Source organism: Excalfactoria chinensis, chromosome 4, assembly GCF_039878825.1.
Source record: "Excalfactoria chinensis isolate bCotChi1 chromosome 4, bCotChi1.hap2, whole genome shotgun sequence".
Classification (NCBI taxonomy): domain Eukaryota; kingdom Metazoa; phylum Chordata; class Aves; order Galliformes; family Phasianidae; genus Excalfactoria; species Excalfactoria chinensis.
The window spans coordinates 81425019-81437566 of NC_092828.1; the positions used below are offsets into that span (position 1 = coordinate 81425019).

General features: G+C 53.0%; 1 protein-coding gene across 5 annotated transcripts in view; it reads left to right on the forward strand.

Moving 5' to 3' along the window:
* The first annotated feature begins 1343 nt into the window (after positions 1 to 1343).
* The window catches only part of EDA (ectodysplasin A), a 56996-nt gene continuing 45791 nt past the window's right edge, over positions 1344 to 12548 (forward strand). For all 5 annotated transcript variants that reach the window (XM_072336121.1, XM_072336123.1, XM_072336126.1 and 2 more), the window contains exon 1: positions 1344 to 1742. In XM_072336121.1, coding sequence (XP_072192222.1) covers positions 1464 to 1742 — 279 coding nt within the window. In that variant the 5' untranslated portion in view covers positions 1344 to 1463. The remainder of the gene's footprint in view (positions 1743 to 12548) is intronic.

A 12548-nucleotide genomic window follows, 5' to 3' on the forward strand; every position in this document is an offset into this window, starting at 1 on the left:
TAGGAGAAATTTCTTCTCCAAAAGAGCAGTGGTGTATTGGCACAGCTGCCCATGGAGTAGTGGGGTCACCACCCCAGAGGTGCTCCAGGACCATGGGGATGTGGCACTGAGGGACGTGCTTTGTGCTTCGTTCCTTTTTCCACATCTTACCTGTTGCTGATGTTAGCAGTTCCCTGAAACACCAATTTATAAACAGTACAATTTCTTGTTAGAATTGCCCCAAACCTTCGATCTCCTGCAACTCCTTGCCCAGAGGGCCCCTCCACCTGCTGCCCCTGCCATGTCACACACAGTGACACCTTCCTTGGCCTTTGCTGTTGGTGACACCTCTCTACCCCATCCCTTCCCTGTTGCTCCTTCCACTGCCCGCCCCCCACAGCCCCACTCCCTGCAGCTCTGTCCCCACACCCCCATGCTATTCTTCTCCATCAGGAAGGGCCCTGATTTATACTTTCTGTGCGTGTTCCTCATTGTCTCCGAGATGACCGAGCTGATCTCATGCTATTCTTTCTATCTTGCTTCTGCCTTGGGATGTTCTGCAGATGTGCCCTTGTGCTAATCCCTGTGAGCAGCTGGCAGCTCCCCCAACCCTGCGTTCCGAGCACATCAACTCACTGCTTCCCTCAAGCCTCCCTGCTCAGGTCTGCTTTCTCAAAAGCCTTTCCTCCCAAACCCCACACCTCTGCCTCATGTACTTTTGCTGCCAGTGCTCAAGAGGCACTTGGATAATGCCTGGGTTATATGTTTTAACTTTTGGTCAGCCCTGAACTGCAACTTGGTAATCCTTGTAGGTCCCTTCCAAATAAACTTTTCTGTTCTATTCCACCCCACTCTATTCAGTTCCATTCCAACCCATTATTTAAACTTCCATTCCATTCTGTGCTGCCATTCCATCCCACTACTCCCTTCCCTTCTCTTTTTGCTTTCCCTCTTCCTTTCTCTCTTCCCTTCCCATTTCCCTTCTCTTCCCTTTTCTCTCACTATTTTCCTTCCCTTTCCAGTTTCCCTTCTACATCTCCTTACATCTTCTTCCTTTTTCCCTTCTCCTTTTTTCTTCCCATTTCTGTTCCCTTTCCTCTCCCTTTCCCCTTTCCTTCTTCTTTTTTCTTCCCATCCCTTTCCTTTCCCTTCCCTATCCCATTTTCCTTTCCCCTTCCCTTGCCCATCTTTTCCCCTTCCCCGTTTCCCCTTCTCTATCCCATTTCCCTTCCTTTTCCTCATTTCCCTTCTCATTTTCCTTTCCCTCCCCGCTCCCCCCCGCCCAGTCCACATCTCCCATCCCCGGCCCCCGCCCATTCCCCGCCCCCTCCCGGCTCGGTGCCGCCCGCAATCCCCGCCCCGCTCCGTTCCCCGCCCCCTGGCGTGGCGGTGGGGCGGCCCCGGCCGCTCTGCCCCCGTCGCCCCGTCGCTCCCCGGCCGAGCATGGAGCAGTAGCGGAGCCGCCGCCGCTCCGTCCCGCGGCCATGGGTGCGGAGCGCAGGGGGGAGGCGGCCCGCGGCGGCTGCTCCTGTGCCGGCGCCGGGAGCTGGCGCCTCTTCCTCGGCTTCTTCGCCCTCTCGCTGGCTCTGCACGTCCTCACCCTCGGCTGCTACCTGGAGCTGCGCTCCGAGCTCCGCCGCGACCGCGGCCCTCAACCCGCGGCCCCGCCGAGACGCGACGGAACGGCGGCGGCCGCAGCTCCCGGAGCTCCGCCCGCCGTCCGCCCGCAGCGCCCCGCGGAGAGCGGCGAACGGCGGCAGCAGGTGGGTGCGGGCCGGGCAGCGCCGCGGGGCGGGGGGAACCCGGAGCGCCTCCCTCGGAGCTCGCGCCGTCGCCGGGCTTCATTGGCGGTCGCCCCGCGTTCCGCTCGGCTGTCCGTGGGGCCCCGCGGCGGGTGGGAATGCACCGCGTTACGCTACACCTGCTGCGGGCGGCGCTGCGGATGGAGGCACCGCGGGTGCTGCTCGCTCCGTGCTGCGCTCTGCGCTCCGGGCGCGGAATCGCCGCTGCGGCGCACGCGAGGGGAGCCCCGCACCGCCTGTCTCCTGCGCCCGATCCGGTTGCGGTGTCCGCTTTTCTCCCCGGCGTAGTTTGGCGATGGGGGGGATCTCCCCGTCCCGATTTCTCTCTCGCACTCAAAGGGCCTTTCGGAGTCTGCGGGATGCATGAGAAGCTGGGGGGTCTGCGGGCAGAGCCCTGCGTATGCCGAGGGCCGTCAGTACGGGCGGACCGCACGGGAACAGCTGGGATAACCCGTGGGTTTGGAGTCTCGCTCTCCTGTTCGGCCTCCGGGTGCTGCTCCCGGCGCTGTTTGGGTTCTCTGGCTTCTGATAACGAAGCGTAAGCAGGAATTGGATTGGGGGAAACTGGATTATCCGGGTATCCCCCTGCCCTGTGTGTCTAAGCAGTGTCAGAATGAAGGGAGAGAGCTGCTCGGTGTTGTGGTTGAGTTTGGGATTGCCCTGTGGCTGCACATGGCCGGAGCTCCGTCTGTGTGTTGTCACGTGAAATGTGCTCCGGCTGCAGAGCGCTGGGTCACGGAATAGCAGAGCACACAGCTGAGGCATGCGTAAGTTCCAGCCTGAGATAATCTGTCTCTGAGTTTGTGCTGATATCTAAACGCTGCTCTGCACAGCTGCCGTGCTCCAGAGAAGGGTCTGCGTGGTCCTTGGTTTGCTGTGTGTCTGCTGAGAGCTTTTTGGCCGTACTGTAGTGGTTGGTTGCAAGAGAAAGTTCCCTGCTCCCATGAGCAGAAGGCTTGGCACGATGGGCAGGGAGCTGCTGGCACCGCACGGCGCTCTGACAGCATGCAGCTCGTCTTATTTGGAGCATTTCTCTGCTCTTTCTCACTGCCTTTGCTGGGAAAAAAAACAACAACCAAAACCCAACAGAAAAAAAACAAAAAAACAAAAACAAAACCCAACCCTCAGTGCTGCAGCGTTTCATTAATACATCCATTTCCGGATGGCCGCAGTGAAACAAGGTGTTTGCAAACAGCCTGCCTTAAGAAGTTAATGACGGTGTAAAACTCCTCCATGTGCTGCCAGCAGCTCCCAGCCCCTTCAGCCTCACTGCGCGCAGATGTGTCCTGAGGCATCAGCTTGCAGCACCCGGCACGGTTTGGGGCTGTGACGGTGACACTGCAGGGCTGCAGCCTGGGGCCCCCCCACCCCCTCCTCGTTCACTGTGCTGTATGGGAGTGGAGACACGGGCTGTGGGAAGCCCTTCCCCTCGCTGACCCCTTTGTTTTATTTTCTCCCCACTGACCCATGGAGGAGGAGGGCGGCCGTGATGGTCAGCGCTGGGATTTTGGCAGGAGCTGTGCTGGGCTTTGTGCCAGCAATGACCTCATGACAGGAGCGAGATTTGGCAGCCCGATAGCGCTCTGCTTCCCTATCTTACAGGGTATTCAAATATGTAACTAATTTAGGATACAAGGGCAATTTTTCATGGCAGAGGTTGAGGCATTGTGCTTCACATCTTTGTCCCAGAAGCTGTGGGGCGTTGCGTCAGCAGTTTGGCCTCCGGGTTAAAAGTTTGTTAACGCTGCATTAATTGGCTGAGTTGGGGCTGTTGGTGGTGCTGGGGAACACCGCATGGGATGGATGCAGCCCTTGCAGGGCACTTCCTAGCACTGGGCACTCCCTTGGGTGCTGGCACTGTGGCACAGAGTGGGCAGCAGGGATTGAAGAAGTTTGTGTCTAACCCAGATCGTACTCCGTTTGCAGAAAGTTATTGCTGCTCTGTTTGAGTGTTGCAGTGGCCTCACAGCACTGAGCATCCAACACGATGCTCTGACTGCAGGATGGCACGTGTGGGCTGCGATGGAGAGGGTGCAACTCGGCAGCGTGGTGGGGCTGGAGCTCCTCTGATGGAGATGAGCATCCTCAGCTGTGCTCAGCAGGTTGGAGAGCTATCTTAATGGAGGGAAGCTCTTCTGTGAGCATTGCTCCTAGCAGGCAGCAGGCCCCAGCCCATCCCTTGTTAGGAGCTCAAATAAGGCTTTGCATTTGCTCCAGTGCTCAGTGGATCCCTGAGTTGGTGCTGTGACTCCCAGCACCTTGCAGTGGCTGAGAATGGGGGCCAGAGGGTGCAGCACTGTCTCTGCACACTGCCCTCCTGCAGTCTGCTTCTCTCAATAATGTCATCAGTTTGGGGCAAGCAGTGCTCTGCTGCTACTGATGGCTGAAGATCAGCACATCAGGCAAGGTGTGGGCAGTGTGAGGCCAGGACGGTGCCCACGAGCTGTGTGTGCTGCTGTAAGCACAGGGAGCATGCAGGGTTGAGTTCAGCACACAACTCGAGCATATTTGGACATCCCCCCCTTACTGATTGCAGAGCCATGGGGCCTATGAGTGCCCTCAAAGTATGGAGCCTGTACAGAGAAGGGTTTATTTCTCAAGCTGTTGGTTGGCTGCAGCTGATGACCCAACTGCCATTAAACTGCCTCTGAAGCATTCCCTAAAAGCAACGAAGCTCCTCCTCTGATGCACCCCAACTCCCATCCCCACAGTGTGATGGGTGCACAGAGAGCTGAACCGCGGCTGTGGGACATGTCCTGATGGGGGCGTCTCCATGGTGCTCATCCTCCATGCTGTGCTTTGTCATCCAAACTGAGGCTCCGCTGTGCAGTGCTTAGCATTGCTGAGGCTGTGTTGGTCTTTGGGGCCATGTGCCTGGGGGGCTCATAAAGAGATAGCAAATAGGAAACATATTTGTGCTCCTAAGCCTAGGGATATTCTGTGCGAAATCTGGCACCAATCCATGTGCTCCATTTCTGTAAAGAGCAGATAGTGCACAGCATTGGAGGAGAGCTGCGGGAGGCAGGAATAACCCAGTTCATCATCAGCGGTGCTGCTTTGGTTCCATCTCAAGTGGGGTGCTGGTAGGAACAATTTCTTCTCAAAAAGAGCGGTGCATAGCACGGCTGCACAGGGAGCAGTAGGTCACCATTCCCAGGGGTGTCCCAGAACTGTGGGGATGTGGCACTAAGGATGTGAGCATGGGCATGGCTGGGGATCTGAGAGGGCATTTGCAGTGCTCTGATCTCTTCCTGCACCTAGTGGGTTGCACAGGGGGCTATGCTTTATGTTACCTGCTCATTAGCCTTTGCACCAGCGGTACGGAAAGCATGTGAGCACGGGGGAGTCATGGCACCAAGTGCTCCATCAGTCCGATGGGATTTTAACCTCTTAATGTGATTTTTCTTACTGCATGGTACTATAAATCATCTCTGCTCCTCTGTACGCATGTAGTATCTTGTAGTACTAATTAAGCTGCACGCCATCCTAATTTTTGCTCTTATACTAATCCCATATATTTTTCTTGACTCGAAGCCAAACCCTGAGAAGTTCAGAGCATGCGAAGCTCCCAATCCTGCCTTATTATATGTTAATGACTTGGTGTTTTAATGTCTTTCAACACTTTAAGAGGATGTTATTTCTGGAGGTTTTCTGGCTGCAAAAGGTGACCTGCATGTGAGTGCAAAGCAGCGAATGGGCTCTGTGCATCTCGGCACTGGGATCTGTCAGAGTTCAGTGTGCACAGATACAAATTGCAGCGAGATTTGGATGTAATTTGAAAATAGTTAACTGTCTTTATAGGTTAGGAAAATAAAGCTCCTGCCTAGACTTTACATGCTGGAGTTGTAAGTGCTCTCTTGTTAAACACTTGGGGAAATGAACTGTTTTTGTGTGCTGATGGTGCTGATGCCAGTTGGGCCTGAGCGCTACTATAACAAATAATTACTAGCAGATGTGTGCATATTAAAATGAGCTCTTTCCATAAGGCCAAATAAAATTCTGTTGTAAGTGCAAAGTACTAAATATGCAAGATTGTATTGATGAAATGCCAGTGCTCTAATGCGTTCCAAATGGCAAGTGCCAGCATCCCTGGCTCAGGCTGCACCTCAGCTGCAGCTCCTCCTTCTGCAGTTGCTCTGCACTTCCTCAGCAATGGCTTGTACCATGAGAGGAATGGAGCAGCACCTGGAAGTGATGTGTGGGTCTGCAAGGGATGTGGCTCTATGCAGTGCCTCCTGTCTTTGTGTAGCAGGGAGGGTTCTGTGCAAAGCCATGCTGTGTGTCCCCCGTGCCTTCTGCTTGGGCAGAAGCTCCTCAGTGTGAGGAGCTCACCTGTGCAGGTGGTACAGTGCTGCATAGATTTGCAGCAGTGGGCATTGCACAGAGCAGTGTTGTGTTGCATGCCCTTGCAGTAGCATATGTTGCATGGTGCAGCATGTCTTTGACAGTGAGTGGCATTGCATAGCTTTGCAGCAGGGTGTGCTGAATGGTGTTGCCATGAGGTGACGTTGTGTTGTATAGCTTTGCAGCAGGGTGCATTGCGTGGTGTCGATGGCTTTGCAGTGGTGTTGCATGGCTTTGCAGCAACAGGCATTGCTTGTTGTGATGTCACCACAGGTGCTGCATTGCGTGGCACTGTGGGCACTGCATAGTGCTGATGGCTTTGTGGGGTGCAGTGGTGCTTTGCATGGCTTTGCAGTGGTGTGCACTGTGTGCTGTGATGTGTGTGGCTCTGCAGCAATGTGGCCTTGCAGTACTTTGGTGCTTAGCAGTGGCTGGTACCAGGTGCTCTGTGGTATGGCAAGGGTGCAGGAGATGTAGCCTTGATTTGGGTTAGATTCAGGCAAAGATGATGATAGACCGAGCCACAGAAGTGATAGCAAATGTCAGTTTGCAACTTCTCTTTGCTGTTCCTACCCCCTTCCCAAGAGACAGACTGTGCCAGTAGCTCCCAAAGCCTCAGCCCATCAGTCAAACAGCATTAAATGCTAAACGTGCCCCGGGCAATGGGTGCTGGTCCCCATCCATCCCTGCTGCAGTCTTTGTTCGATGCCCATTCATCCCACTGCTGCCATTCATTCACCTCTGTGCCTTAAATCTCTCCGGAGACACATAACAAGGGATGGAGACAGTGGGATTGTTGCTTAAGCTGTGGCTCAAAGTCAAACACACCTCCAGAGATTGGGGAAAGGCCCAGTGGAGCATCCCTGCCTGCTGGGCGCCTGAGTTTGGGGGTACAGTGCTGAGGGTGGAGATCACACAAAGGAAGCCTTGGTAGTGCCAGGGCTGAGTTCAGGGCTGTTAACCCAGCACAGGGTGCTGCAGGGGGGTCCCTTCCAGCTCGGGGTTTCCTGTGCTTCTGACTCAGGGAGCAGTTGTGAAGCAGTTTACTTTAACCTCACACATCAGCTTTGGGGTTTGCTCAGTTTCCCATGGGACAGGAGAACAGGGGTGAAGCCTTTACAGCTGATTGAGCTAATGCTGCACTGTATCACTGTGACTGAGATGAAAACACAGTTCCCATTTATACAGATTTTTCATTTACTGCTCTTTTAGGATTCTGGCTGTCAGTGCATTTGACCGGTTGCCTCCTTCCAGCTGGATGGGAGGATTTGGGATGTTGGGGTTACCAGAGTTAGGAAAGGTTGTTTCTGTCTGGAAAGCCTTAGCTCTTGATCATTCCCACAAAGGCAGAAAAAGGAGTTTGGAATGTGAATTGCAGGTTTGCCATTGGTGTGCTGTATGGAGGCAGCACCGTGGAAACACACAAGGAAAATATTTTCTAAGTGCAGCTGTTAGTGCCTTTTTAGTGGTAATGAACTCAATTAGTCCAGTGCTGCCCCTGAGCAGTGGCAGTGGGGGGACATCAGGACTGCCTGCTCCCCTGCCCTGGTAGTTGGGTTGGAGGTGTGGAGGAGCCTTTCTCATCTGCAAGCAACAGATGGAGCATAACGGTGTCTGTCCTCATCCATCAGTGAGTGCTGCATCTCCTTATCAGTACCACGTGTAGCAGAAATGCTAAGTCACAGCTTGAAGCAGTGATGGAGCACCTGGTGGGAAGGCAGGGCCGGCCCAGGGGAGCTCAGCTGCATGCAGTGTATCTGAGCAGTGGAGGGGATGAAGCCAGGATCCACCCCTTTCCAGCCTTCATTCAAGGGTTGGCAGTGGATGTGAGGGTATCATGCTGGAGATCCCTGCCTACCTGCACCAAAGGTAAGCAGCTTTTCTTCCTTTGTTTCTTTGTCCATGGCTGCTGCTCTGGGGCTTCAATTCCCTGCACTGGGACTAGTCCCAGCAGCAGCACGTGTGGCTGATGGTGACTTCCTTGTGACACAGCAGAGCACATAGGCAGCCACAGGGCTCTGTTTGTTTCCTACATCCTGAGTGCTGACTCAATTTTTATGACGGAAAATCACTGTATTCAATAATAAAATGAAAGGTGAGCTGGTTGGGTGTAAAGGAGCTCATTCAGACCCAAGCAGGAGGATTAACTTGCAAGTGCTACATTATCAGAGGCAGCATCCGAACACAGGAACCACAGGGAAGCAGCCATGAAAACGAATGGTGCGTGGCATGATAGAGTGCTGTCCAATGTTGCAAGTGGGTGACAGCTGCACACCTGCAGCTGGAAGGGAGAGTGCAGTGGGGTGGGAGCTGGTTGTGGCACACACTGCATTTCAGGGCCCCTGGGTGCTACTGGAGCTGCTAGGAGTCAGCGTGGGTGTGCAGGGAAGCACTGCAGTGTTATAGCAGTCTGTCACTGTTAAGGGTGCTGCTTAAGTCTGAGCCTGTTCTTGCAGACAGATTGCATCATGTTGTAGTGACTGCTGTGACATCTCAATTGAAAAAAGAAGGAAAAGCAAAGGCAAATAAGCAGAGATGAAATATCTAAACAAAAGAAATCATTCCCAAAACCAGAGGAAACATCTGAACCAAACTGTCCATGCTGATAGCCAGGAGGCTTTGCAGTGATGCTGCCAGAGGTACCAACCAGCCTTACGATAGTTTCCTTACAGCTTGCTTAAGGTATATTGACAATGCAGATGAGTGCACTGAGGAGGCTTTGAAAGCAGAGATGATGCCCTGTGCAGCCTTCTGCAGTTGGGCAGTGAGGGCCTTGGGGACTCAGCACCAATCCTGCTCATCCGCACTTGGCTTTAGGTCTGGTGGGACAGCAGGCAGTGGGAAGCACCAACCCTCTTGCTGTCAGAAGTGCCGTGTGGGCTCCTTGTGAGCTCAGGGCATGTCTGGGTGCCATATTTGTAAGGTGTGGAGCAGCTCTGCCCTGTCCCTTACCCATCAACATCTGCACCGGCACCAAGGCTGGCAATGTGCTGTGCCAGGTGTGCAGAGTGCTCCAAAATCAGGTGCTTGTGCACTAAGGCTGGCTGCTTAGCACTCCGAAGCAGGCTGCCAGATGCCCCCAAGTCAGGTGCCCGTAGCAGGGTGCCGTGCTGTGCTCCCTCAGCCTCACGCTATCTCCAAATGCTGCAGCCGCTGTCAGAGTCACGTAGCAGGGAGCAGCAGCCCATGAGTGGCTCTGAAGCCGAAAGCAGCACGCCTGTAATAAAAGCAGGCTCCGACTTCAAACAAATGTGTACTGCACAGTCGTTGTTAGCACTCTGATGTGCGGCTGCGGAGCTTGGACAATTTATAGGCACTGCATCAAGAGCTTTAGTCAGTTCCATATGTGCTGCCTTCATGCGTTTGCCGGTATAGAGCGGTGGGATAAGATCTCGGAAGTTGAGGTCTTCAAGTGTTAAATACAAAGCGTTGCTCCTGCAGGCTCTGCTCTGCTGATCCAAGTGTCTGGCGCACATTTCTCACAACAGGCTGAATTTGCCAAGGAGAATTACGCTCGATACAGCAAAGAGCTGTCAACTCCTTCCTCCCTCGCCTGCCAGTCTGCCCTTCAGAAAGCAGTGGTGTAGTGCCTGAGGTGCTAACTTTGATAGTGATGGTTGCTGGGGGTGCTCAGGGAAGGTGTGTGGTCGCTCAGCTCTCAGCCGAGCATTGCTGCATCGCCTCCCATTGACTTGCCTGAGCCGGGGACTCAATGGTTAAACGTTCCTGCTCTTGGTCTACAAGAGCAATGACAGGTATCTCCTGCTGGATCCGTCTGCTCCATCAAATCTGGCAAATAGCACAGATTTTTATGCTGTGAACAGAAATGATGCCCCAGGGCTACGACTGAAAGGAGAGGTTGACATACTTACCTTGCAATCTTGTTAGCATTTAGCTGTGCTTTCTCCAAAACCCCAAATCCCAAGAACAACAGCAGCAGCAAACATTGCAGGTTTTGTGAGCAGATGCCTTGGAGATAACAAATTACTTTGCTCTTTGTTTGACTCCTTGGCACTCAATCGTTAATTAAAATGAGGCCAAGTGTGCTTAGATGGTTCATATGAAGGGAAAGGGGAAAAAAAAGCCAAACTTGCTTGCGGAATGAAGCAAAACTGCCTTTGTAAGAAATATCCCATGCAAAGTCAGCGTTAGTCTTCAGACTACGAAGCAGCAGCGTGAATTCTGATCCAGTTGTGCCCCTTTTCACTATTACCTTTTGTGATAGAGAGATCTGCTGATGTTAAAGTCGGTCCAAAGTACACCTGGGATGCTGGGGTAGCACTGCTGTATGCAGCTCCATGTGTTTCTGAGGATGGGCTTGGAGGGTTATTGTACAAAGAGGAGCCTGAGAAGCATGGCTCTCCAGTTGTGACTTATAGGCGCAAGTGCTTTGCAATAGGGGATGTTACCTTAGGGTTGCATCCATGCCTTTCTTCTAGCTGGGGCACAAATGATGCTGTTAGCATTCAGTGTTTGGATATGACATCTTCACAAGAAGTACGCACTGCATTCCCCAGACTGAGTTGGAGTTGTTGCTGTACTTTAGGGAAGGCCCTGTGAGGAAGAGCAGAATGCAGGGGTGTAGCAGAAATGCTATTTCATGGTCTGCAGCAGTGATGGAGCACCTGTTGGGAAGGCAGGGCCAGCTCAGGTGCGTGCAGTGTACCTGAACACATTGAGGGATGGAGCCAGGATGCACCCCTTCCCATCCCTCATTTAAGGGTTGGCAGTGGAGGTGAGGGCATCTTGCTGGTGATCTCTGCATACCTGAGGCCTTTCAAAGGTAAGCTGCAGGCTGGATGGATGCTCTGTTGTGGTGTTCATTTATAGTTCTATGTACATCTGCCTCAGAGATAAAAGGCAGCTGGTTGGTCTGGGTTGGGCTGAGTGCTCTTCATCTACATGAGAGCTTGTGCTCTGCATGGCTGTTGTCTGTGCAAAGGGAGAAGTGTCTGTTCATGCAGTTAATGCAGACTGCTGCCTCTGCAGGAGGCCAGAACAGCTGAGCTTTGCTGGCGAGCTCAGTGTGACATGCTGGGCAGCAGTGCAACTTCCAGCATCTTCCTGCAGAGAGCCAGAGCTGTATGGCTATCAGTCAGCACTAACAGCAGGACAAGCATCTCCCCCTTCCACAGTGGGATGAAAGCAAGTGCATGTTGTGTATCTGCAGCAGCATCTCCCTCTCCTGCTGCCTGGATTCTCTTACACCCTGGTGGGACAGCATCTATCCAGATTCACAGCCGCCAGTGCTGCACCCTGGGCTTAGTGGGAGCAGTTGGTGCTGGGCTGCAGTGGTTGGTGTTGGAGGAGCACAGTGCTCCTGGCTTCATCCTCTGGAGCATTGTTTCACTCAGTCAGAGCCTCAGGCATTACTGTAGGTAAAAGTCAGATGCATAGAGCTGATTACTTTAGGTCTTCCTGCCAGCTAGTTGGGGAAGCGTGTTGCTGTGTGTGCTGCCCGCTGTGAGAATCCCTTCAGTGATTATTTGCTGTTTCCCAGTTCTGTGCTAAGAAAGAACAAGTGCAGAATGCTTGCTGGCAGAGTGATTCTTCTGTGGTCATTTTTAAATGGTCCTTTTCAAATGAGTGTTGCGCATGGGTTGGTTATTCTTTAAGGGAATGAACTGCTTAATGAACCGTTATGCTCTTATCGAGTGACAGAACTCTGTTTTTTGTGCTCTAGTGACTGAATTGGCCCAAACCAATAGCTTAGAATCAAACCAGCCAATGCTGCTGTGGTGGTTTGGGAGCAAGGATGCATCCTGTGAGCATCTGGGGGGGAATCTGGTGTGTAAACTCAGAGTGCATTGACCCACAAGGCTGGGTGGCCACTGTGCCCCACACAAATCCCACACTCTGCTGGGTTGGTCCACACCATCCTTAGCTTCAGAGCCCAGAGCTGCCTTGGCTAATGACTCCTGGAAGCACAGCCATGATGAGAGAGAACTGCGGTTGGATGGCACCCATCCCTCCAAGCAGAGCTGCTGATGGCAATTAAAGCTGCTCTGATAATGCTGAGCATCTTCCCTCTGTGCTGCAGAAGCCTCAGCCCTGTGCTGGTTCTGGAGGTGTTCTGCAGGACGGGACCATGCAGCTGACACAGCAAACATGCTGCTTCCCACCCGCAGCCAGAGCGGGTCCTCAGTGTTGAAGAATTGAAGGTTCAAATCCCCTTCTAATTTTGTGCCATTTCTTGTTACTTTGTGCCTATCTGAAGCTCTTCCTTGTGACAATGTCTGATAGCAGAGAATACTCTGCATTAGAATTTTTAATTAAAACAAATTGTTTGTGGGGGGTGGGGGGGCGTTGTTTACTAAACATGATAGTTAATGAGTGTCCACTTGGGGTCTGGTTATCATGTAAAGGGCTTAAATATGTTGGAATCCCCTGCTGGCAGTGCTGGGGTTAGGCAGGATGATGCGG